The 23263-nt window shown below is 41.5% G+C and overlaps 1 protein-coding gene across 1 annotated transcript in view; it reads right to left on the bottom strand.

Annotated features, from left to right (window-relative positions):
- ADGRV1 (adhesion G protein-coupled receptor V1) overlaps positions 1-23263 on the bottom strand; it is a 416737-nt gene that overhangs the window by 99871 nt on the left and 293603 nt on the right. Inside the window, exons 88-89 of the mRNA XM_026649237.2 lie at positions 19547-19663; positions 5899-6077 (exon numbers count right to left, since the gene is read on the bottom strand). Coding sequence (XP_026505022.1) covers positions 5899-6077; positions 19547-19663 — 296 coding nt within the window. The remainder of the gene's footprint in view (positions 1-5898; positions 6078-19546; positions 19664-23263) is intronic.

Raw genomic sequence — 23263 nt, 5'->3', positions numbered from 1 at the left:
TGTGTGTGTGTGTGTGTGTGTGTGTGTGTGTGTGTGTGTGTGTGTGTAAGTAAAAGGAATACTAATGGGTATATTTGCGAAATTTTAGCATATTGTGAATTAAAACTGATCCAAAACCCAAAGTGATAGTGACAATAGTTCCTGATGGAAAGGTATAACTTTTTTGTTTGTTTGTTTGTTTTAACACCAGCTAGGAATCAGGTGAAAATATTTGTATTATTTTGCTAGCTTTCCCTCCTGCATGTACATTGTGGTAGAGGCTTGGGCCTGTTTTGTTTTTGTTTTTAATCTTATCATGAGCCCTCCATTCCCTGGAGGCTTGGAAGTCTGTGTTGATTTGCATTTTCTGCTGACCTACTGGCAAGCCATGCCGGCTTGTGTAATTATTGGGGTACCTCTATTTTCATGGGGGTGGCAGGAAAGGTTACAAATACCCTCAGTACAGAGGCTTAAACAGTTACAGTTCAAAGTAAGCAGTAATGGTTCCTGGGTCCCTGGCAGTCCAATTGAGAGGCAGGGCTTTTCCTGCCTAGTGCCTGGAGTGCCCTCTCCAGTCCAGTCTCCACTCAGGCAAATAAGTATTTGCATGTTTCCAAGCCAGGCTCAGTGTCTCTCACTGGTGCCCCTTTGCACTGGTTCCCTGCCCAGTTGCAGCTGCTTCCCCATAGGTCCCACATAGACCTGCACCCAGCTGTGATATCTGGCAGTCAGAGCCTGTTTTCCACACAACTTTGTTCACAGTTCCTGGGGCTTCTCTCCTGCTCCCATGTGGCTCTCACTCCCAAACAGAGTCTGGCCACTTCCAGGTTCAGGACCTCTCCTCTTTATCTGTAGTCCCCTGCTTTGCAGATCCATCACACTTGCTTGTTGCACACCTGCTTCAATCTCTTAGATGCAGGGACATGAGAAAAAATGACACATATATTTGTGGAAAGTTCCAGTTGGGCCCTTTTCCTATATCAAGATTTTACCATTTTGCTATCACTGAAACTACCTTAAATGGTACTTGTGCTCCTAACTCATTTTGGGAGTGTTTGACAATCCCACCCATTATCTACAATGCTAGCAGCCAGTGTCACACACCAACTCTCTCTAGCACCCGCACCCACTGGTCTAAAGGAAATCTTTAGAAAGAACTCTAGAGAATTTGGAAATAAAAAAACCCTTCAAGCTCATATTTAGAAAAACCAGTTCTTATTCATAACGGTGTTACTTTGGGCACTGATCCTGTGAGCAGGTGGGTGAGTGCTGACCCCTGTATCTGCATGGAGTTTCATTGACTTCACTGGGACCCTTTGCAGGACAAGGGCCCACAGTTTTGCAGCTACCTTCAGGAGTGGGGCCTTGGTTTTTATGTTTTACCATAAGAAATTACTAGAGAAGTTTATTGGCAGGGGAACAGCATTACAAATAGGGTTTATTTATTTATTTGTATACAAGAGAGAGAGGTGGTGAGAAAATAGCTGCTTCATGCTCAGATGCCTTGTCTGAGAGTCGTGTGAACTCTTTTTGATAAGCTAATTAGGTTTTTGGTTATTTCCTTTTTCAGTCAAAATGCCAAAACATATATAAATGACTGATTAGTTTCCAGTCCCAAGTCATTTGGCAGTTTGTGGTTTTATAACTGTACCTGTTGCGGTTTCCAAACTGAGAGCTACTTGGAGCCAGTAAAATCCTGTAATGTAAACCCTCTAAATATAAACGCTGAGTAAGCACATCTGACTTTATTCCTTGGAATAACCACTAGTGTATTTGGGATGAAACTGTTGAGGTATGGGTGCAGACAACCAGAATAAATTCTCTCTCCTGCTTAGTCTCTCTTCTCATCCCCTCCTCCATCTGTGGTTTTGCGCCTCTCCTTGCAGTCCGTCTATTTAGATTGCATTGTTCTAAAGTGTCAAAAATGATAAAAGTTTTAAGCTGACCTATCGGGAAAGGTTAAAAAAACTGGGCATGCTTAGCCTTGAGAAAAGAAGACAGAGGGGGGACCTGATAACAGTCTTCAAATATGTTGTAAAGAGGATGGTAAGCAATTGTTTCTCCATGTCCACTGAAGGTGGGACAAGTAATAGGCTTTATCTGCAGCAAAGGAGATTTAGGATAGACATTAGGAAAAACTTTCTAACCATACAGAAAGCTAAGCACTGGAATAGACTTCAAAGAAGGTCATGGAATCTCTGTTTTTAGAGGTTTTTAAGAAAAGGTTAGACAGACACCCCTCAGGGATGATCGAGGTACACTTGGTCTTTTCTCAGCAGAGGGTGGAGGACTGGATAACATCTCGAGGTCCCTTCCAACCCCTACATTTATATGATTCCATGACACTTCTACACTCAGATTTCAGGACCATGATAAGGCCTCTGGTTACTACACACACAAATTATGCACAGATGCAATTGGGATCATTAGGACCTGACTTTTTTCAAATGCAAATAAGAAGCCTGAGAAATAATACTTGTTAGATATTTATTTTTGGGAAGGGGAGGGGAGCAAACCATATCTCTTGCCAAGGTACGTTCTCTGATTTACTGCTAGATGATGAACCCTCCCTCTTCTCTTCACAACCCTTCCAGCCTCTAAGCCAAGATGATATGCTCTTCCACTGCCTGAACCCCTTCCTGCTAAACTCCAGTACTGCTCCACAGATGTAAGCCTTCAATTTGACATACACCAGTAAACAAACCTTCCCTCTGCCTTCAACTAGCATACCAACCTCCTTCCCATTTGACCAATCTCCCTGCAAGTTCATCCATAAGACCCCCTCACATTGCCCTCACCAGCTGTTAAAGCCTCCCTCTACCTCCTGACAGTACCAGATCTTCTGCTACACCACATTTCCCCTGTTTAAAAATAGAAAGGATATCATATTTACTTATACTACAGTGAACACTGGCACACCACTAAGCATGTAACCATCTGCTTCGCTTTTCTTATCCATGGGAAGAGTTCAATATTGCACTGTTGTACATCTGATCCATGAGATCATATATACAGAAAAGATCCTTTTGCCACCTTCTGCATGACATTGGTTTTTGATATGGTAACCTATGTCTGTTACTATATGTGAGATAATGTGTCATTTAAAATATACATATTTGTGTGTGTGTGTGTGTGTGTGTGTGTGTGTGTGTGTGTGTAGATTGTAATACAAGGAAGGGGCCACTCTCCTATTATCTCATATGAATTACTACGTCCATATATTAGTGTTTGGGCATTAAACCTAGGTTCCCTCCATGTAATCACTCGACTGCTCATTAATCAACATTAATCAAACCAATGGCACTCTTGTTAAGAATAATGGAGCTCTTTAGTCATTGCAGTTACCCCAGTTCCCTTTAGAGTTGAGGGTCCTGAAGGAGCAATCACTTAGAAGAGAGCTAAGATACAGGCTCTGTTACTTTTATTATTATAACCAATCTTCTCTCTCTCATGGGAAATTAGCTTATTTGAGCAGAGCACTGGAGCCATATTGTATTTCTGTCACTGATGCTGGAGTTATTATGTAATGACCCTGGCTTTGGAAATGTCATCATTTTCTCCTCTTCTACATTCTGGTTCAAAGTAAACAAATTAAATTACATATCTCATCCCAGCCCCCTTCCTTCTTTCGGCCTTGAGAGGCTTCTTTATATAAAATAATAACAACCTTTAACATAATTTATGAGTGTAATATTTAACAAGTGCAGTATTTATGAAAAATCTTCTCAGATACCCCTCCACAACACTAACATTGGCTAAGCCAGAATACCCTTCATAGACACTTTAGGCTTAGACTGTTAGCAGAGAAATCCTTCAGACCTATCTTGACTCAGTGAGCTTCTAGGGTATTCACAAAACTACATATATTCTACCACAGAAAAATTAGAAGGGCTTCTTAAGAAACCTTGGGGTAATAATTCTGTCATTATGACCTAGGTAAGGTCATAAAAGGCTAAAAACCCTTACTTTTCTTAAGTATCAGAGGGGTAGCCGTGTTTGTTGCTTTTTACAGATCCAGACTAAGAGTCCTGTGGCACCTTACAGACTAACAGACGTATTGGAGCATAAGCACGCGTCTGACAAAGTGGGTATTCACCCACGAAAGCTTATGCTCCAATACGTCTGTTAGTCTATAAGGTGCCACAGGACTCTTTGTTGCTTTTTACCTTTCTTAATGGCGGTTTGCTCGTTGTAATTGCATCTATATGTGCGGCCTCTATCTGTGAAGGGTGCAATCAGAGCATTGTCTGGCTCATTTAATTACTTCTCTGCTTGTATTCTGGCAGTGGGTTTGGGGAAATCTGTTAGTTTGCTATATTAAGAGTATCCCATCCCATTACAGTGTCCAAGAGATTCAAATTCATTTTCTGGAAGCATCTATGTAGGGAAAACTAACTCCACTGAATGTTCATAGAACACCCCAAAAAAAAATCCAAAATGGGTGTGGACATACGCCAAGCAAATTCATTTTTAAATTCTGATGAATACTTGCAGAACATCCTCCCCGGCATTTGCCCAGCTCTAGTAACATGCTGGAAAAGATCTTTAGGTTAAATTTGGGACAAACATGTGAGTAACTCAGCTTCATTTACTTATTCAGCCTTGGGTTTCTTCTGGTTTTTGAGGGAATTGTGACTGCTTACCTAAACACAGACACCATGAAACAATGTTTCACAGCATGAGTTGCCACCACTCCATAGTCTGACCGCAATGAGCAGTAGAACGGCCCGGTTCTGATGCATAGTGGGCCGCCTGTGCCCACTGTGAAGGGTGGAGCATTTGGCCATAAAGGAACAATTCTGTGCAATGCAGAACCATATTTATTATATTCCTAAACCACTTGTTATCATTTTATCTAAGTGCCAATACACACAATGAAAGAGTGGAGTCCAATGCTAACATCCAGTTAAATTTCTCACTGTAATCTATTTGTTTTCAAAATAAAGTCACTTTGAGAGATGCTCAATTATTACGAATGGCTACATTTCCAACCACCCTATGCATTTTGTTGCATTGCAACTGAGTGGAACGCAGTGTACAGTTAAAATCTTTCTCTTGTACAGAAGATTGATGCGCTCTTGTGTTTTCTTTCCTCCTTTGATCTAGCCTCAGAACTGTACATGAAGAGTCTGCTTTTCAGTAACCCTGAATGGGATTATCACTCATATGTCAAGAAATGGCATTTGTACTTGAGACACTGTACCAAGAATTGTGGTGGGTTACAGCAGAACAGAGAAACTAGCACATTCCTTGTATTATTCTAAGAAGCAGCTGTGTATTTATGCCTTCTTATGCAATAAGCATGCAATTATGGCATGTGGTGAGTAAGCACCTGAGCCGGGCCTCGTATTTCACAATAATCTCATATCCTGAAATAGCTTACTAAAAAAATATGGTTTGGCTTTGAAAAAATAATATTTCACCCTTCTGTCATCACCTTTGGGAGACAGACATTTTGAGTCTTATGAATAAGTGTTGTTTTTAATTAAGATCATTTTGCTGAGGTTAAATACAGTTCTGAGACAGGCTATATCAGCTTAGTGTCCACAGCAGTGCTCAAACTGAGAATACTCCAGAGTTTAGAATATTTACCAGCATATCACAGACCCACAGACACTTTTATATTTGACACCCTGGTTATGATAATCTCACCCCCTGAAAAGGAATAGTTTTAGTAATCTGAGGAAGAAAAATATTTTAAAGGTGAAGGAGAAGAAATGTGCAGACCCCCTCTTCTCCTGCCCAGTAGACATCTATTACCACCACACCCTTCAGAGGCTCTGCTGATGAGGGAACTCCACAGACATGTTAGTAACAGATTTATCCATAAGGTTATGAGACTGTCTATATTTAAAGAAAATACAGTAAGAATACACAACATCCAATCACCAGCTGATGTTTTCTTGAGGAAAAACTTACAGATCTCCGTAGACCAGGCCATATATCTGTGCCAGGCTCTGATGATAGACCCCTCGCAGGATAATTAACAGCAGAATCACAACGAAAGCTGGAAGACCCCAACTCAAAAGGAAGAAAAGCAGATAGCGCCGCTGTGTGTGTTCATCATTCATCACCAGGACATACCAGAAATTAATAGCCTAAGGAATAACACAGATCATTAAATCAGCAGGGTTTAGGGAATAATTAACCTTTCCATCAAATAAAAAATTCAGAAAGACAGACTATACACTTTTGAATCCATATATATGTTTTCCCCAACATCAATATTTGTTCCCCTTTTCGCTCCTCAAATAACCAGAAGAGGTTGGTTGCCCAGGAAGTAGGGATACTTTTGTGGTTCGGTTAAGCTTGAGATTAGCCTGCCAGAAGGAGATACATCCAAGTTAGCCCAACATAAATCCAGTTTCTGCACTGAAAAAAACTGGTTTTCCTGAGCTTCTACAGGCTCACCTGGAATTCTGACAATTCTGCAAACTCTGATCTCTCCTGAATGTCATATAAACTAGCACTGAGCCGTCCATCTATCTTTTTACAGGATATTCAGCAAGCTGCTTCTACAGTTCTGCTTATGAACTTGATAAGGAAGTGTCATTCAAACTGTAGTTTAATGTAATGTACATACTGACAGTGAAGAAATTCAGATCACAGATACTGCACAGATGACAGAAAGAATGCCATGAAGCAAAACAGAGACACGTGGTCTATGTGTACAGTATTCTGGACTCTAGAAGAATCTTGATTTCTGCAAAGGTCTCAATTGGTCTGAGGACTGAATAATTTTTCTTTGGTGGTAAAGAGTTAACCTGGCCCATTCACTTTTCAGATTAACTGGAAGGACACTTCATGAGGAGAATCTCACTGAGTTTTCTTTTCCTTTGGCTTACTCTGATGGTCTTTCCACATGCTGGGGTAATGTGGGTCAATGTTCTCTGTTTGGGGTAGAGAAGTATAGAAAGCATGCTTGGTATTTTTGAACAGATTCCTCTTTCCTCTGCTTCTTCACCAAACATAGTGGAGATGAATTTTTACTGTTTGAGAAAGCAAATGCTTGACCACTCTCTTCCAGTTGGATTAATGGGATTGGTGAAATCCACATACATCTATGCAGAAATATGGAAGGATTCTGGGTTATATGGACTATTGAGGAGAACTCATGGGAGGAAAACTAAAAAAAAGGAATGCAATTAGCATAAAAAGTAGAGAAACAGAATGCAAATAAATAAATAAATAAATTGGAGCACATGTTCACATCGGGGGGACGGATAACTCAGTGGTTTAAGCATTGGCCTGCTAAACCCAGGGTTGTGAGTTCAACCCTTGAGGGGCCCACTTAGGGATCTGGGGCAAAATCAGTACTTGGTCCTGCTAATGAAGGTAGGGGGTTAGACTCAATGACCTTTCAGGGTCCCTTCCAGCTCTATGAGATAGGTATATCATCTTATGCAAAGAAAGTTTCCTAGTTCTTAAAGGAAAGAGGGACTTCTTTCTTCCATGAAGTTAAAACGGCAAACAGTAATAGAGAACCGTTCTGTATAAATGTTCAAATTGTGTGGTCTTCTGGTCTTACCTAAGCCATGCTTCAGTACTAGTACTCTGACAGTGGAACCACTGAACTGATTTATGCCATTATATTTAGTTAGGGATCACTGATCCTGTTAATTCTGACTATTAGCTTAATTGTTCTCAGTCATGCAATTCAGATTGTTTTCTAAGAAGTCCTACCATATGTCCTTGCCCTCCTTTGCTGTATTTATTTAGTCATAGTTACCCATCTTATCTCATTTATCACATGGATGACACTAGTCCAATGGTCTTTGCAATACTTTAGGAGAGATTGGCCAATTCACCATTTCCTGTGCAGTGACATTTTTATCTTGATAATTATAAGCCTCTTGTCTTTGGTGTGCCAAAATTAAATCAATGAAGTACAAATAGTGGAGCTAATTTTAGCAGATCCTTTCCTGTTGCTATGCTGTAACAATAACTAGTCCTGCAGAGGAATAAAATATACAGTCCATTTATCAGCTGCTCACGTGAAGAAACTAATGCACAAGCTATGAATGTTCTGAGGTGAGGTGCAATACAAAACAATTATACATGAACCGAAAATCTTAACGAAACAATCCTAAAGTTACTGAGGTTTTTCTTTTGCAATGAAACAATCAATTGAAGCTACCTTTCAAGATGTAAGGCATATTTTATGTATGGATTTTTTAAATGGGGTTACATGTGGGACTGTAGTCAGCAGGTATAGCTTATCAAGAAGGAGGCATTAGATAAAGGGCTTGTCAGTTCGGTTCACATAGAGGGGGGGCTGAGGGAAATAAAGCTGTTTTGGAAGGGATGCATACATCTATATGAATGACTTTAGGCCTATTCACATGCTTAAAAGTTAGGCATGTGCTTAAGTACCTTGCTGAATCAGGACCTTAATGAGACTGCAAGTGGATTTATGGAAAAGCAACCAGGCACAAATATGGCCAAAAAAATAAAAGGGAGAAATACAAATACTTGGGACCTGACATTCATCTCGCTCCCACTAGTTTTACTCCACTGCAGACTGCATTCTGTGAAGTTACTCCAGATTTGCATTGGTTTCAATGTGATCAGAATCAGGGCCTTGTATCATACATATTTTCCCACAATTCTCTAACTAGGAATTGGCTGTTATTTAATTGATACAGATGAGAGTTACAACATCTTAAACGAGTTTTAAAAAGTGTACAACTAAGGCAGCTTCTAATACATTATTGTTAAGAAGATTTTTTTATGGTAAAGTTTGAACAGGCATACTTTTACTTGTATGTGCCTGTCATACAGGAACTGCTACCAAGGATTTGCCATAATTTACTGAGTGCCCTTGAACAAACAATACAGTACAGAACAGCATGTCTAACGTATGTTCATTGACGTATGCTGTGTCATCCCAAAGAACATGCCACCCAACATGGGTTGACTTTTAAAACGGATGCTGGTGGGTGTCAGTGGGTGGTGGCAGAGTGCACTAGTAAGGCTTAAAACTTCTATATATTAAGGCAGCTATATGACTCAAAACACTTGGCCAAATTCACCCCCATTGATATATGGAGGAGGTTAGAGAGACATGGTGGGTGAGGTAATATCTTTTATTGGACTAACTTCTGTTGGTGAGAGAGACAAGCTTTCGAGCTACACAGAGCTCTTCCTCAGGTCTGTGGAGGAGGAGTAATTTGCACCTGTCACTCTACCTCGGCCCTTTGCACTCAAATGGGTCTCAACCCTAATGGAGGGCCGGTTATGTTTCCGCCACCCTGTGACATATTTATGTTCTCCCAGGAGCTCCACAGAAGTCCTGAGAACAGAAGCTGCTGAGGGTGTATTCAATCAGAATCCCCAGCTGCCCTACCTATGATCCTTTTCTCAGGCCAGTATTGAAATATGAGGCTTTGCTTTGCAATATCAATAGTTTGGGGGAGTAACCATTTAAATCCGAAAGTCTGACTCCTTCATCCTGTATTTTCGAATGTTTTGAAACTGTAGATGCACAAATGTAGATTATGTGCCAGATCCTCAGTTGGTGTAAATTGGTGTAGTGCTTCATTAAAGTAGTGTGGATTATTAGCACAGCCTGCCTGGGCTACTGTCCATTAGTTTCAACAATTCATGTCTGTATTTTAATGAATAGAAAAGTTTAAGGAAATATTCTTTTCTAAGATCTGAGCATTTGAATATATTGAATAATTATGTTTCAAAACGTAGCTCTTTTTACATTTCCCTAAATGCTGATTATTAATGGCAACTGGTTCACACCAAAATGAAAAATGTTTCAATATGTTAAAGAATTTATGACTTGTTGTGAGACAACAGATGGATAGAATTAAAAAAAAAAAATCGTCCTGCACAGTAAAATTGTTATATTTTATTCATTAAAGTAAAGACAACGTAAAAAAATATCCCTCACAGATGTACAGGGAAGAACAATTGCTTTTCATTTCTATGACATATTTGATTTACTTACTATTGGTGGTAAGACTTCATGCTGAAGAATTTCTAACCTACTTGAACATAATGGGCAAATTTTCAAAAGTGGCTGTACCCACAGTACATGCAAAACTCTGCATTTGTGTGAAAGTGCTGTTTGCGCTGTGCATATAATTAGTACATAGTCTTATGTGGTCATGTTTTAAATTTGTAAAAATGAATTTCACAAGGGTTCCAATTCAGGAAGCAAGGAGAAGTCATGTGAGCCGAACAACAAGGCAGAGATGTAAAGGGACAGCTGTGCTCAGAACTAACATCTAGTATTCCACCTCCTTACCCGCATAATAACATATTACAAGTTGATTGGATTTCCAAAGTAATCAGCAAGACTTCAACAGGACACAAAATGGGTATATCCCTTTGCAGGATCAGAGTCTTATATGATCATGTATCAAAAAGCAGATTACAGATATTAATGAATTATATACTTAGTGAATATTTTTAAAATTCCCCATGGAACTAAGACTTCTGAATTTAATTTGCTGTTCTGTCCCTTAAGACTTCCTGGAAAGAGTTTGTCACTCAAAAGGGGCAGTGCAGATGGGGAGAGAAAGACTGACTGACTGATTGCACCAGAAGCATAAAAAAGAATATCTAGAAGAGTGACCTAAAGCCCGAGAAACAAGATCAAGGGCCTGAAGAGAGAGCTTCAAGTACAAAGAAAAAAATGGCAAGAGATAGAGCAGGGAGCCAGCCAGTCAGAAGGTCCTAAACCAGTGGTGGGCAATGGGAGTTGCAGGAAGCAGCAGCCAACACAACCCTGCAGACCGGCGCTTCCCGCAGCTCCCATTAGCCAGGAACCGGGCCGCAGGTTGCCCATCACGGTCCTAAACCAAACTGTTATTTTATTTAGATGTATTATTTCATGCTGCATGATATAAAATAAACAATTCAATTAGATAAATATAATTAAAATAATAGTTAATTTCCTCCTTTTGGAACTTTGCAGTAATTCTATGATTCAGTGGAAATGTATAATTATAATATATAATGGAATTTTATTTCCATTCATTAGGTATTGTAGCGGGGCCAGGGCTGGCCCTGATAAGAGGGCTAAGGGAGGAGCCGGGCAGACTCTCACTCCAGCCTGGGAGTGGGAAGGACCTAGCTTCCTGGGAGCAAGGGTACCTGAAGCCGAGCAGTGCTGGGGGAAGGGCAAAGGGAGCTGGGGAGCTCCAGCCTGGCATCTCCCCAGACTGAGGCCTTGTTTAAGGCCTAAGGAGGTACTGGGGCAGCAGAGGTGCAGCCCGGGGTTAGGCAGAGGCAGCTGGTCCAACCCCCTTGCCAATGATGAAGGGCCATTACAGACTGCAGTTTGCCCCAGTAGAGTGGGGGCTAGATGACGACTGGCAGTAACCACTGAGGCAAGGTGGGCTTAGAGGGTTGGGGATTTCCCTGGGAAGGGAGCAGGGCCGGCTCAGGCTTTTTTGCCACCCCAAATGGCACGGGGGGGTGGGGTGGGGGAAGAGCGTGATCGGCGGCAGCTCAACCATGCCGATTCATTCCTCAGAGGCAATTTGGCGGCGGATCCTTCGCTCCGAGAGGGACTGAGGGACCTGCTGCCGAACCCCCAGACGTGCTGCCCCTTCGCACTGGCCGCCCCAAGCACCTGCTTCGTTGGCTGGTTCCTGGAGCCGGCCCTGGAGGGGAGACCCAGCGTGTGGTGGTACTGCTGGGGGCAGAACACCCAGGTAAAGGGCACCGGGGTCCAGGAGGGACACGGGGGCCTGAGGCAGGCAAGCCACCGGCCAGAAGGAGGCACTCCGAGGCTGGAATTTAGCTATTCCCAAGGCAACCAACAGGAGGTGCTGCAGCGGTGAGTCAGCGATCCGCTACAGGTATGATGGTGCACCAGCTACTAGATACTTTAACTCTCTCTTCTACTTGTGAGTTACTATACAGTTAATGCATGTTTCCTGAAAATAAAAGCAACTTAAACTTTCACCATTATGTACTTGATAGATATCGTGGACCATAGATACATGCACACAAAAGCATACACTGCTATGAGAAGCTAGAGTAGTGCAAGCTTATCTCACACTCTGCTAGGGGATGCACATCTCAGAGTGGTGTGTCCCCATTTCTCATTGGATATGATTTATGTAATATTTGCACCTAGGCAGAAAGGGACAGAAACATGCCCGCATAAGTTCCATGTATGATTCCACTGCTTTCCACAAGACAATGGCATGCAGCAACAGGAGTAAATCTCAGTCTTCCCCAAAGACTTCAGCCTTAACTCATAGCAGGACAGTACAATCCCATCATGCTAACTGTTAGTTGAGTTTAGTTAGTACCCATTAGGCCTTCTGGCATTTAGGGCAGCGATGAACTCCTGTCTGTTTCTGGCAAGTCTTTCAATGGTTTCCCAGCTGTGCCCCAGGTTTTTCAGCTCAGTTTCCACAGCTCTTCGCCTTGTTGTTTTCAGGCAGCCTCATTTTCACTTGTTTTCAGGTGTCTATCTTATTACTATTCTGGTGATGGAATCCGTTTTTATCCAAAGACTCATGGTCAATCCATCTCCAATGCTTCCTGGTAATGATGGTGCTCCTATCTTCTTGGCTGCACTTTGTAAACAGGATTTGATTTGAGACTGTTCTGGGCCAAAAGATACAAAGGATTTTTCTGAAGAAGCTTGTATGAAATGAAAACAGTTTGGACATGTCATACCTTGTCATTCTCCAGCATTCTGCCCTATAAAGTAGTGTTGAAAGTATGCAGCTCTGATAAATCTTGTTTGGTTTTGGTGTTGTATTTTGGTGATTTCCAGACTGTATTTAAGCTCCCGAAGGTGTTCCTGGCTTTACTGATTCTGTTCCGGATGTCCTGGCTTGTTCCACCATCCTGCTAGGCTAACTATTGCATACACGCAAATGGGACATGGAAATCCGGCAAGTATATAAAGAAACAACCAAAACATCTAGGAAAATCATGTAATAAAGCACTTATACAGTAGCTTGCATTGCCTACGGTGTGTTGTGACAAGATACTGTAGCCTATGCTCATGTTAGGAATGAGCAGGCCACAGAACAAATCTTAATCCCTGTAAGAGCAAACTAAATTGCACAAGAAAGGTCTATGTTTGTATATCTTGATGTGTGCAGCGGTCATGCACTAGAGCTGACCAATTTTTTAAAAAATTATAATTTGGATTAAATTTGGATTTTTAACATTTTAATGGAAATTAAAATAAACCTTTAAATGTCCCTCCTCCCCATTTTTTTCAAACTAGCTCTAGTCTTCACACATTTATGCTTAAAGTATTAAGAGGACTGAGGCACATCATGATTACAGATGCAAAGTCCTATTCACTATCATTTGGCTCCAGTTCTTTTTGTAGCCTTGCCCATTTTGTAGCACACAGGACCTGGCATTCACTGATATAAAAATAAGCTCATTTTCCATGCACGAAAGACCGTCAATAATACTAAGGTGTTTCGTATCCACTAAAGGATAAGACAGAAATTACAGCTGGATTTAAGAAGGGACAGGCTGAGATCAAAAATTCAGTTAAATTTAATTCAGTTAAAATCAACAAAGTATTAAATCAAGAACTTAAATAAAAATACACATTATCTACATATAAAGGCAAGAAGCTAAAAATACAGGTGAATTAGAATGGATGAGGATTTTGACATTATAGGCATTTACTGAACTTTGGTAGAATGATAAAAATCAATGTGATAGTATATTTGACTACAAAATATAGAAGACGAACAGATTAGATTGAAGAGGTGGGGAAGTAGTGCTGTATTTGCAAGATTCCACTGAGAAAGAGAGAGAAATTAGGAGTGGACTGGACTACGCAGCTGAACTTGTAGGAAACAAGTATAGTATTAGGTTTACACTACAGGCCTCCAAATGAGGTAGCAGATATTGAGTATGTAACTGTCAAGATAGATCAAACAGCCAAAGTCTAATAAAATACATATACATCAGCAAAGGTTACAAATGTTTAGAGAGGTAAATGATTGCTTTTTGGAATGACTAGCCTGAGAACACACAAGAGGAGAAGCTAATTTCAGTGTAGGTCTACACAAAGTCAGGAGTTCTCACAAAGATGAAGCGCTATAAGAGATTGAGATGTCAAAAGAAGAGGTGCTGGAACAAACTGGTAAATTTAAAAGCATGAATTCACCAGGCTCAGATGATAGACATCCAAGAGATCTGAAGGAGTCTAAGAATGAAGTGACTGAGCTACTAGGAAAAAAAAAAAGCAACCTTATTAAAATCAGCTTCTACATATACCACAGGGCTGGAAGGTAGCAAATGTGGGACCAACATTTAAAAAAGGCTGGACAGGTGATCTGGGAATTACAAACCAGTAAGCCTTATTTCAGTACTTGGTCAAGCTGATAATTAAAAATAAAATTATAAAACACATAAAAAGATAATAACGTAACATGATCTAATGAGCATGGGCTTTTGCCAAGGAAAACTGTATCTAATTATCAAAAATAGTGCCTAAAGAAGAACTGGATGATATATTTTTTATAAGATGAGTGAAACCTTGTTATGGGACAAGTTAAATCCTCGCTGAGACTGATGGGTGTGAATTCACCCTTCAATTAACATAACAGCGAGGATAAATTAATCACAAGCCCCTACTAAAGACAAAAGGGTTATCTAAACCCACACATGAGTTTTGGACTGAGTAGGCAGAGGGCTTTTACCGAGTATTGTTTGTGTGTTGTGTGTGAGAGTGTTTGAGGGAAGGCAGGACACAGAGAAACTGGGAAGAACCGAACAGAGAGAAAAGCAGAGGCAAAAAGCAAGAAAGCTAAGCTGTAGCCTGTTAGTACAGTATGACCCAGGGGAAAGCTAGAAAAAGAGTTTATTGGCAAAAAAGGCTGTAAACTAAGAAACTGCTCCTGTTGCTCTTGGTTCCTCCAGCATTTGGAGAAGTGGGACTTTGTACATTCCTTGTCAATAAACAAGATGTGTCAAAGAAACCTCTCACCAATTTCTCCTCCTAACAGAACACCCCTGAGGGCTCTGAACTTTAATTAGCTGGTTGGATCAAAAAAAAGGTGCAAGAGTACTTTCCAAAAGTCTTTGACAACATTTTTCATAAAAAGCTACTATAACAGTGGTGGGCAACCTGCGGCTCGCATCAGGGTAATCTGATTGCAGGCTGAGACACATTTTGCTGAAGTTGACCATCTGAAGGCACGGCCCCCCCACAGCTCCCAGTGGCCATGGTCATAGGTGCTGACTCCGTGGGTGCTCCGGGGCTGGAGCACCCACAGGAAAAAATTGGTGGGTGCTCTGCACCCACTGGCAGCCAAGCTCCCCACCCCACCCCCGCTCACCTCACCTCCGCCTCCTCCCCTGAGTGCGCTGCATCCCCGCTTCTCCTCCCAGCACTTGCTGAGGTGAAACAGCTGTTTCAGGGCGTAACAAGCTCTGGGAGGCAGGGGGAGGAGCGGAAACATGGTGTGCTCAGGGGAGGCGGTGGGGAAGAGGCGCGAGATTTGGGGAAGTGGTTGGAATAGGGGCAGGGAGGGGGCGGAGTTGGGGCAGGGACTTTGGGGAAGGGGTTGGAATAGGGGCGGGTCGGGAAGGGCGGGGCAGGAGTGGAGTTGGGGCAGGGCCAGGGCCAGGGGCGGGTCGAGCACCCACCGGCGACAGCAGAAGCCAGCGCCTATGGCCACAGATCTCTGTTCCCGACCAATGGGAGCTGTGGAAAGCAGCGGCCAGCATGTCCCTGCAGCCCGCCACTTCCCGCAGCTCCCATTGGCCGGGAACAGCGAACCGTGACCACTGAGAGCTGCGGGGGGAGACCATGCCTGTGGATGGTCAATGTCAGCAAAATGTGTCTCAGCCCGCAATCAGATTACCCTGATGGGCTGCATGCGGGCCACAGGCTGCCCACCACTGTACTATAGGAACTCAGTAGTTATGGTCTGAAAGGTACAGCCAGAAACTGGCTAAAAAGACAGAAAACAAAGAGTAGGAATAAATGGCCAATTATCCAGGCAAGGGTTACCAGTGGGGTGTCATAAAGTTCCATACTGGAATATGTGATGTTTAATATATTGATCAATTATCTGGAAATGAGGTAAACAGTGAGATGGTTAAATCTGAAAATGACAAAATTATTTAGGTTAGTCAATACCAGTGAAAAGTGCATGAAACTTCAGAGATTACTAACCAAACCAGGTGAATGGGCACCATATCAGCAGAAGTAGTTCAGTATTGACAAATGGAAAGTAATGCATATTCAAGGGAATAATTTGAATTACTCATACATTTTATTGGGTTCTAATTGTATCAACTCAGGAAAAAAAACTAGGCATCACTATGTATAGCTCAAGGAAGATCTCTGTTCAATGTTCAGCAGTGGTCAAAAAGGGTCATTGTATGTTTTAGGCTATGTGTTTCTTTTCCTCAATTACTGCAATTTAAGGCTAACAGGCACAGAAGGCTTGGGACCCACGGTAGAGAGCTGCCTTTTGTTTTTGTTCCATGTTTATATTAGCCTCTTGACATAGCACAAGGAAGTGGAGACGATTTTTTTTTTTTATGTCTTTCCATTACTAAGGTCAAAGCAGCACACAGTTACAGCATAATTTATCTCTGCTGAATTTTGTGCTTACATAGGGCCCAATCCTGTATGCTGGACAGTGTGTGAGACAAAATAAGGCAATTTAAGTGAAGGTGCTGCAAATATATTGTATACTATAAACATGATGCACCCAAATCCTGTCAATACTGTAAGCACATATGTGCAGAGGTGCATATGATGCTAAATGCAGATCTGCAGAGGATGCATGATGGGCCCTCCCCTAATTTATCTCACAGTTGCTTTGACCAATTTACATCACACGTTTACACAACTAATAGATTTAGTCTAGAGATTTCCACAAGCATTTTACTTGCTTATATCATGTCTGAATTAAGCCTTCTGTCTCAGACTCCTGGTCATATCTGTGAATTTGTTTACTTTTTCAGTAGATCTGATGCAGCATTTTGGCCTTATAATAGCTTTTCTCTATGCTGTACTTCTCAACTTGAATTAAGAAGTGGATTTTTCATTTTACATGGGTCTAAAGTACAAACTGATATGGACTATGATTCATAGATTCTAGGACTGGAAGGGACCTCGAGAGGTCATCGAGTCCAGTCCCCTGCCTGCATGGCAGGACCAAATACTGTCTAGACCATCCCTGATAGATATTTATCTAACCTACTCTTAAATATCTCCAGAGATGGAGATTCCACAACCTCCCTAGGCAATTTATTCCAGTGTTTAACCACCCTGACAGTTAGGAACTTTTTCCTAATGTCCAACCTAGACCTCCCTTGCTGCAGTTTAAGCCCATTGCTTCTTGTTCTATCCTTAGAGGCTAAGGTGAACAAGTTTTCTCCCTCCTCCTTATGACACCCTTTTAGATACCTGAAAACTGCTATCATGTCCCCTCTCAGTCTTCTCTTTTCCAAACTAAACAAACCCAATTCTTTCAGCCTTCCTTCATAGGTCATGTTCTCAAGACCTTTAATCATTCTTGTTGCTCTTCTCTGGACCCTTTCCAATTTCTCCACATCTTTCTTGAAATGCGGTGCCCAGAACTGGACACAATACTCCAGCTGAGGCCTAACCAGAGCAGAGTAGAGCCGAAGAATGACTTCTCGTGTCTTGCTCACAACACACCTGTTAATACATCCCAGAATCATGTTTGCTTTTTTTGCAACAGCATCACACTGTTGACTCATATTTAGCTTGTGGTCCACTATAACCCCTAGATCCCTTTCTGCCGTACTCCTTCCTAGACAGTCTCTTCCCATTCTGTATGTGTGAAACTGATTTTTTCTTCCTAAGTGAAGCACTTTGTATTTGTCTTTGTTAAACTTCATCCTGTTTAACTCAGACCATTTCTCCAATTTGTCCAGATCATTTTGAATCATGACCCTGTCCTCCAAAGCAGTTGCAATCCCTCCCAGTTTGGTATCATCCGCAAACTTAATAAGCGTACTTTCTATGCCAATATCTAAGTCGTTAATGAAGATATTGAACAGAGCCGGTCCCAAAACAGACCCCGGCGGAACCCCACTCGTTATGCCTTTCCAGCAGGATTGGGAACCATTAACAACAACTCTCTGAGTACGGTTATCCAGCCAGTTATGCACCCACCTTATAGTAGCCCCATCTAAATTGTATTTGCCTAGTTTGTCGATAAGAATATCATGCGAGACCGTATCAAATGCCTTACTAAAGTCTAGGTATACCACATCCACAGCTTCTCCCTTATCCACAAGACTCGTTATCCTATTGAAGAAAGCTATCAGATTGGTTTGACATGATTTGTTCTTTACAAATCCATGCTGGCTGTTCCCTATCACCTTACCACCTTCCAAGTGTTTGCAGATGATTTCCTTAATTACTTGCTCCATTATCTTCCCTGGCACAGAAGTTAAACTAACTAGTCTGTAGTTTCCTGGGTTGTTTTTATTTCCCTTTTTATAGATGGGCACTATATTTGCCCTTTTCCAGTCTTCTGGAATCTCTCCCGTCTCCCATGATTTTCCAAAGATAATAGCTAGAGGCTCAGATACCTCCTCTATTAGCTCCTTGAGTATTCTAGGATGCATTTCATCAGGCCCTGGTGACTTGCAGGCATCTAATTTTTCTAAGTGATTGACCAATATAACTTGTAACTAGTATTTCAACTTGGTAGAGGGCAAAAATACTGGTCACTGGATGAGTAGTTTTCTGTTCCCTGAGGGACCAGAGCAGGGGCTGCACTAGAGTAATCAGGAACCTGCTAGAACCAGTTAAGGCAGGCAAGCTAATTAGGACACCTGGAGCCAATTAAGAAGAAGCTTGTAGAATCAATTAAGGCAGGCTAATCAGGGCACCTGGGTTTTAAAAAGGAGCTCACTTCAGTTTGTGGTGTGAGTGTGAGTGTGAGGAGCTGGGAGCAAGAAGCGCAAGGAGCTGAGAGTGAGAGGGTGTGCTGCTGGAGGACTGAGGAGCACAAGCGTTATCAGACACCAGGAGGAAGGTCCTGTGGTGAGAATAAGGAAGGTGTTTGGAGGAGGCCATGGGGAAGTAGCCCAGGGAGTTGTAGCTGTCATGCAGCTGTTACAGGAGGCACTATAGATAGCTGCAGTCCACAGGGCCCTGGGCTGGAACCTGGAGTAGAGGGCGGGCCCGGGTTCCCCCCAAACCTCCCAATTGACCTGGACTGTGGGTTCTTCCAGAGGGGAAGGTCTCTGGGCTGTTCCCCAACCCACATGGTGAATCTCTGAGGCAAGAAAATCCGCCAATAAGCGCAGGACCCACCAAGATAGAGGAGGAACTTTGTCACATAATGTACTTCCTACTGGGTACATTTTCAAACTGGGATTTAGTGCACAAGGGCCGTGGATGTTAATGGGACTTAGTGGAATACATCTCCAAATTGATTTGAAAATTTATTTCTAGATCTTTCACTCTGGGGTTAGTAGGGATTATTTAAGTTCTTTGCCTCATCAATATCACTGGAATGTGATGACAGACACATTAAGAAATGACATAAATGCAGTACAAGTGTCAGTTGCCCTTAAGCAGATTTTGGTGAATGAGTAAGAGAAAGATACTAACCTGAATGAGCATCCAGCTGAACTGGCAAAGGTAAAGGTAATGTGTAATAGATCCCAGAGCAGAGCAGCTTTCCTCTGAGAGCTCTTGACTTATGTAAGCTGAGGCAAGAAACGAAATCTGTAAGAGACACATGTATACATATTGGAACCAATCAACATTAATATTAAGTAATCAGCAAGTTTAATTTCAGTTGGGATGAAAGCCAGAATGATTTACAATGATTTACCACTCAATTCAGAAACTAATTAGTAATGGAATGTGATGCTTTGGGATAAATGTATTTAATGTTCATCCTGAGGTGAAATTTTAGCTCAATTGAAATCAATAGCAGAGCTCCCATTGACTCAGCATCATAAGTCTGACCTATTTTGTAAACATGTTAATGGACTTTTGTCATTGCTTGATTTGCACGTTATATCACATTTGTAGTAAACCCTGACAATGAAAAATGTCTCAAAGTGGTTCTGTTTACAACGGATTTGAACTTCACATAGTTGGAACCCTGCCTGCTCACCATATAAAGTTCAAATCCGTTGTAAACAGAACAGTTTTGTGATGTAACATACATCAAATATATTTGCATTTCACTGCCCTGTTGAAAAATTTCTAGATAACATATCCTGCATATTTCATCATGTTATCTTTTATATTCTCAAAAGATCACATGAAATATATTTATAAACCTAACTTATAGTGCACCCACTCCTACTTCTTGCCCCAAAAGCATGTGTTATGAAATCTGGACGTAAGGAAAAATCATGTCCTGTACTGTGCTGTTGCATTAGTGGGTGAAAAGGGTGTCAAGTAGGACAAGATTGCAACCTCGAGCTCAAAACAGCAGTAGGTTGGGTACCAGCTACACCATCCTCCTACCAAGTGCACCAAGGCTCAAAAGGAGTAGTTTGCTGGCCTGATAAATAATCAGTCCTTTGCCTATATGTTGCAGTGTGCAACAGGTGCTAGGGTGAAGTTATAAGATACTTTTACGGAACAGTAAGTTGTTCTCTACCATGCTGTTCTGAGGCATCCCATCCTAGACACCAGATGGCTATGCTTCCTTTCCCACACTGGCATGACTCTTTAACAGAGGCATCATTATTGTTAGAACTGTTATTTTCCATTATTTGTTTTTAACTACTAGCACCGCAAAACAAAACCAAAAAAATCTAAAAGAAAAAAAAATCATGTTAAAATGTGAGTTGGAGCTCAGTGAGTTTCAGATCTGGCTCCTGTGAATTCTACTACAGATAAAATACTTCTAACACATTATCTATAACAGGGGTCGGCAACGTTTGGCACGCGGCTCGCCAGGGTAAGCACCCTGGCGGGCCGGGCCAGTTTTATTTACCTGCTGACGCGGCAGGTTCGGCCGATCGCAGCCCCCACTGGCCGCGGTTCGCCGTCCCGGGCCAATGGGGGCGGCGGGAAGCGGCGCAGGCAGGCGATGTGCTGGCCACGGCTTCTCTCCGCCCCCATTGGTCCGGGACGGCGAACCGCGGCCAGTGGGGGCCGCAATCGGCCGAACCTGCCGCGTCAGCAGGTAAATAAAACTGGCCCGGCCCGCCAGGGTGCTTACCCTGGCGAGCCGTGTGCCAAACATTGCCGACCTCTGATCTAGAAGAATCTAATCATTCACATAAAGAATGCAGAATAGGCTAAATCTACCATTTTTGTGAAAGAGAAAGGTATGTTGTTTTTTTCCCCTCTCTCTTTAGGGATAAACCAGTTCTATTCCTCCATTTGGGAATAGGTTTTGCTTGTAGCCAATAGTTCCAAATTTCTTTTCAGTAACACACACGCCACTGTGGAGCAGTTCTGTTTGTGAATGGACTTGGAACTCTAATCTGAAGACTTTGTTCTATGAATATTAAAAACTGCAGCAGTATATGCTTCTCCACTGGGCCCTGTCCAGGCCACCGTGCCCTGTCAAGGCCATCTGGTTTGGCCTGAAACAGCTTCTTTTAAGGTTAACTAGTGACTCAAAAGGAAAAGCTGCAAATTGCACCAATTTGTGTGAGATATTTTTTGTGCCATACAGGGGATGAAGCAGAATGCTAGCGAGAACGTATCACTGAGAAAGGGATCAGGACATTTACAAGGTTTTTCTGACATACTGACCAAATAAAAATAAAAAATACATTGGAACCTTTGCTTATTGATGTTGAAGAGAAACATATCTCTGTCAGGATCCCTGCTTGACAGTCATTTACTTATGTAACAATTGTTTGAACTGATTAACCAAAAATGGTGGTGATTAAATCATATTACGATATTAAGAAAAATCACCTGGTGATTAAATAGAAGCAAATTAGAACCTACTCATTCCAGCTCAGAACCTTCATCAGTGTCAAAATACAAATGAATAAAATCAGACACTTCATACAACTGTTCATTTAAAGAGAGACAGACTATTTTTCCCTAATGAATGAGTTTTCCTGATGCATTATTCATACATTAAAAATAATTTTAAAAACAAATCTGAACATTCCATGAGTACAAAAAAGCACGCGCACACACACACACACACACACAGCCCATGTAAATTCAAATTTAATGTACAGAATAAAGATTTTTAAATTGTAAAACTATAGTGTACCATTAATTTTTTCCAAAGCTGAATGGGGTGGGCAGGTTGATAATTTGAAACCATATCTCTACTGCCAAACACTGGGGGATGAAATACTGTCCCCACTGAAGTCAACCAGGAATTCCCACGGTCTTCCATGGGACTAAGATTTCACCCCAGGATCCTGCTTTGAGATCTGTGTACATCTCTATGTGATTATTTAAAATTAAAAGAAAGTCTTACTGTGTGGGGGAAAAAAAAATTAAACAAATCAATCAGCATGTGTCTACAGCCCATAAAGTTTGCTTTTAGAACCTCTCTCTTCGTGATCACAATGTTTCTGTTCGAGTTTGGTGAACCTCCCTTAAAGAAAATGAGGCCTGCAGACTTCTGTTTCAGTTAGCTACAAGTTTCACTACAGTAGACATGCTCCTTGGTTTTTATTACTTCTAATAATAATGAAAAAAAAATACTCTTTAGAAACAGCTGGTGTTAATCATTCACTATTACTCAGAACAAGAATTAAAAGATAATTTATTCACACTGCAGTACATTTTTGTAGTTTTACAGTGTGCTACTTAAATTGAGCAATTTAAACACAAGCAGCAGCTAAAAAGAAGGAAAAAATTAAGTCATAATTTGTTTTTTCCTTGTAGACCTTTTATAAGCAAGATAGCTACATTGGTTACATACTGCACACTGATAGGAATATCTAACAAAGCATTTGTATCTATGTTTGACCAAATGGATCTCTGAATTTACATTGAAAATATCTGCAGAGAGACACCTAAATCTTCATATGAGAATGCTGCACTAGTTCTCATGCAATGTGAATATCTGATTCCTTAAAATGTATTAGTATGTAGTATACATAATGTCAGAAAATAAGTGAAGGTGATACATACTCAAGATTTTCACATATTAAAATAACATTTATTTTATCCCACAGAACTAGTGGAGCAAAAGGTTCTGTAAACTTTGCCTTGGCAATTTCAGGTTCATTTGGACAAATTTGTCCAAATTTGAGTGAGTGGTGCGGTCACCCCAGGGTTGCAGCGCAGTGCCAGTCAGGTTCAGCACCAGCCCTAGGCAGATTCTGCTGTTGTAGGCATCTGTTTCCTTGTCCAGATTCCTGAGAATTAACATTTTGT

This window comes from Terrapene carolina, unplaced genomic scaffold (assembly GCF_002925995.2).
Source record: "Terrapene carolina triunguis isolate 2854851 unplaced genomic scaffold, T_m_triunguis-2.0 Scaffold69, whole genome shotgun sequence".
Taxonomy (NCBI): Eukaryota; Metazoa; Chordata; order Testudines; family Emydidae; genus Terrapene; species Terrapene triunguis.
This window is presented reverse-complemented; position numbering and strand designations above follow the sequence as displayed.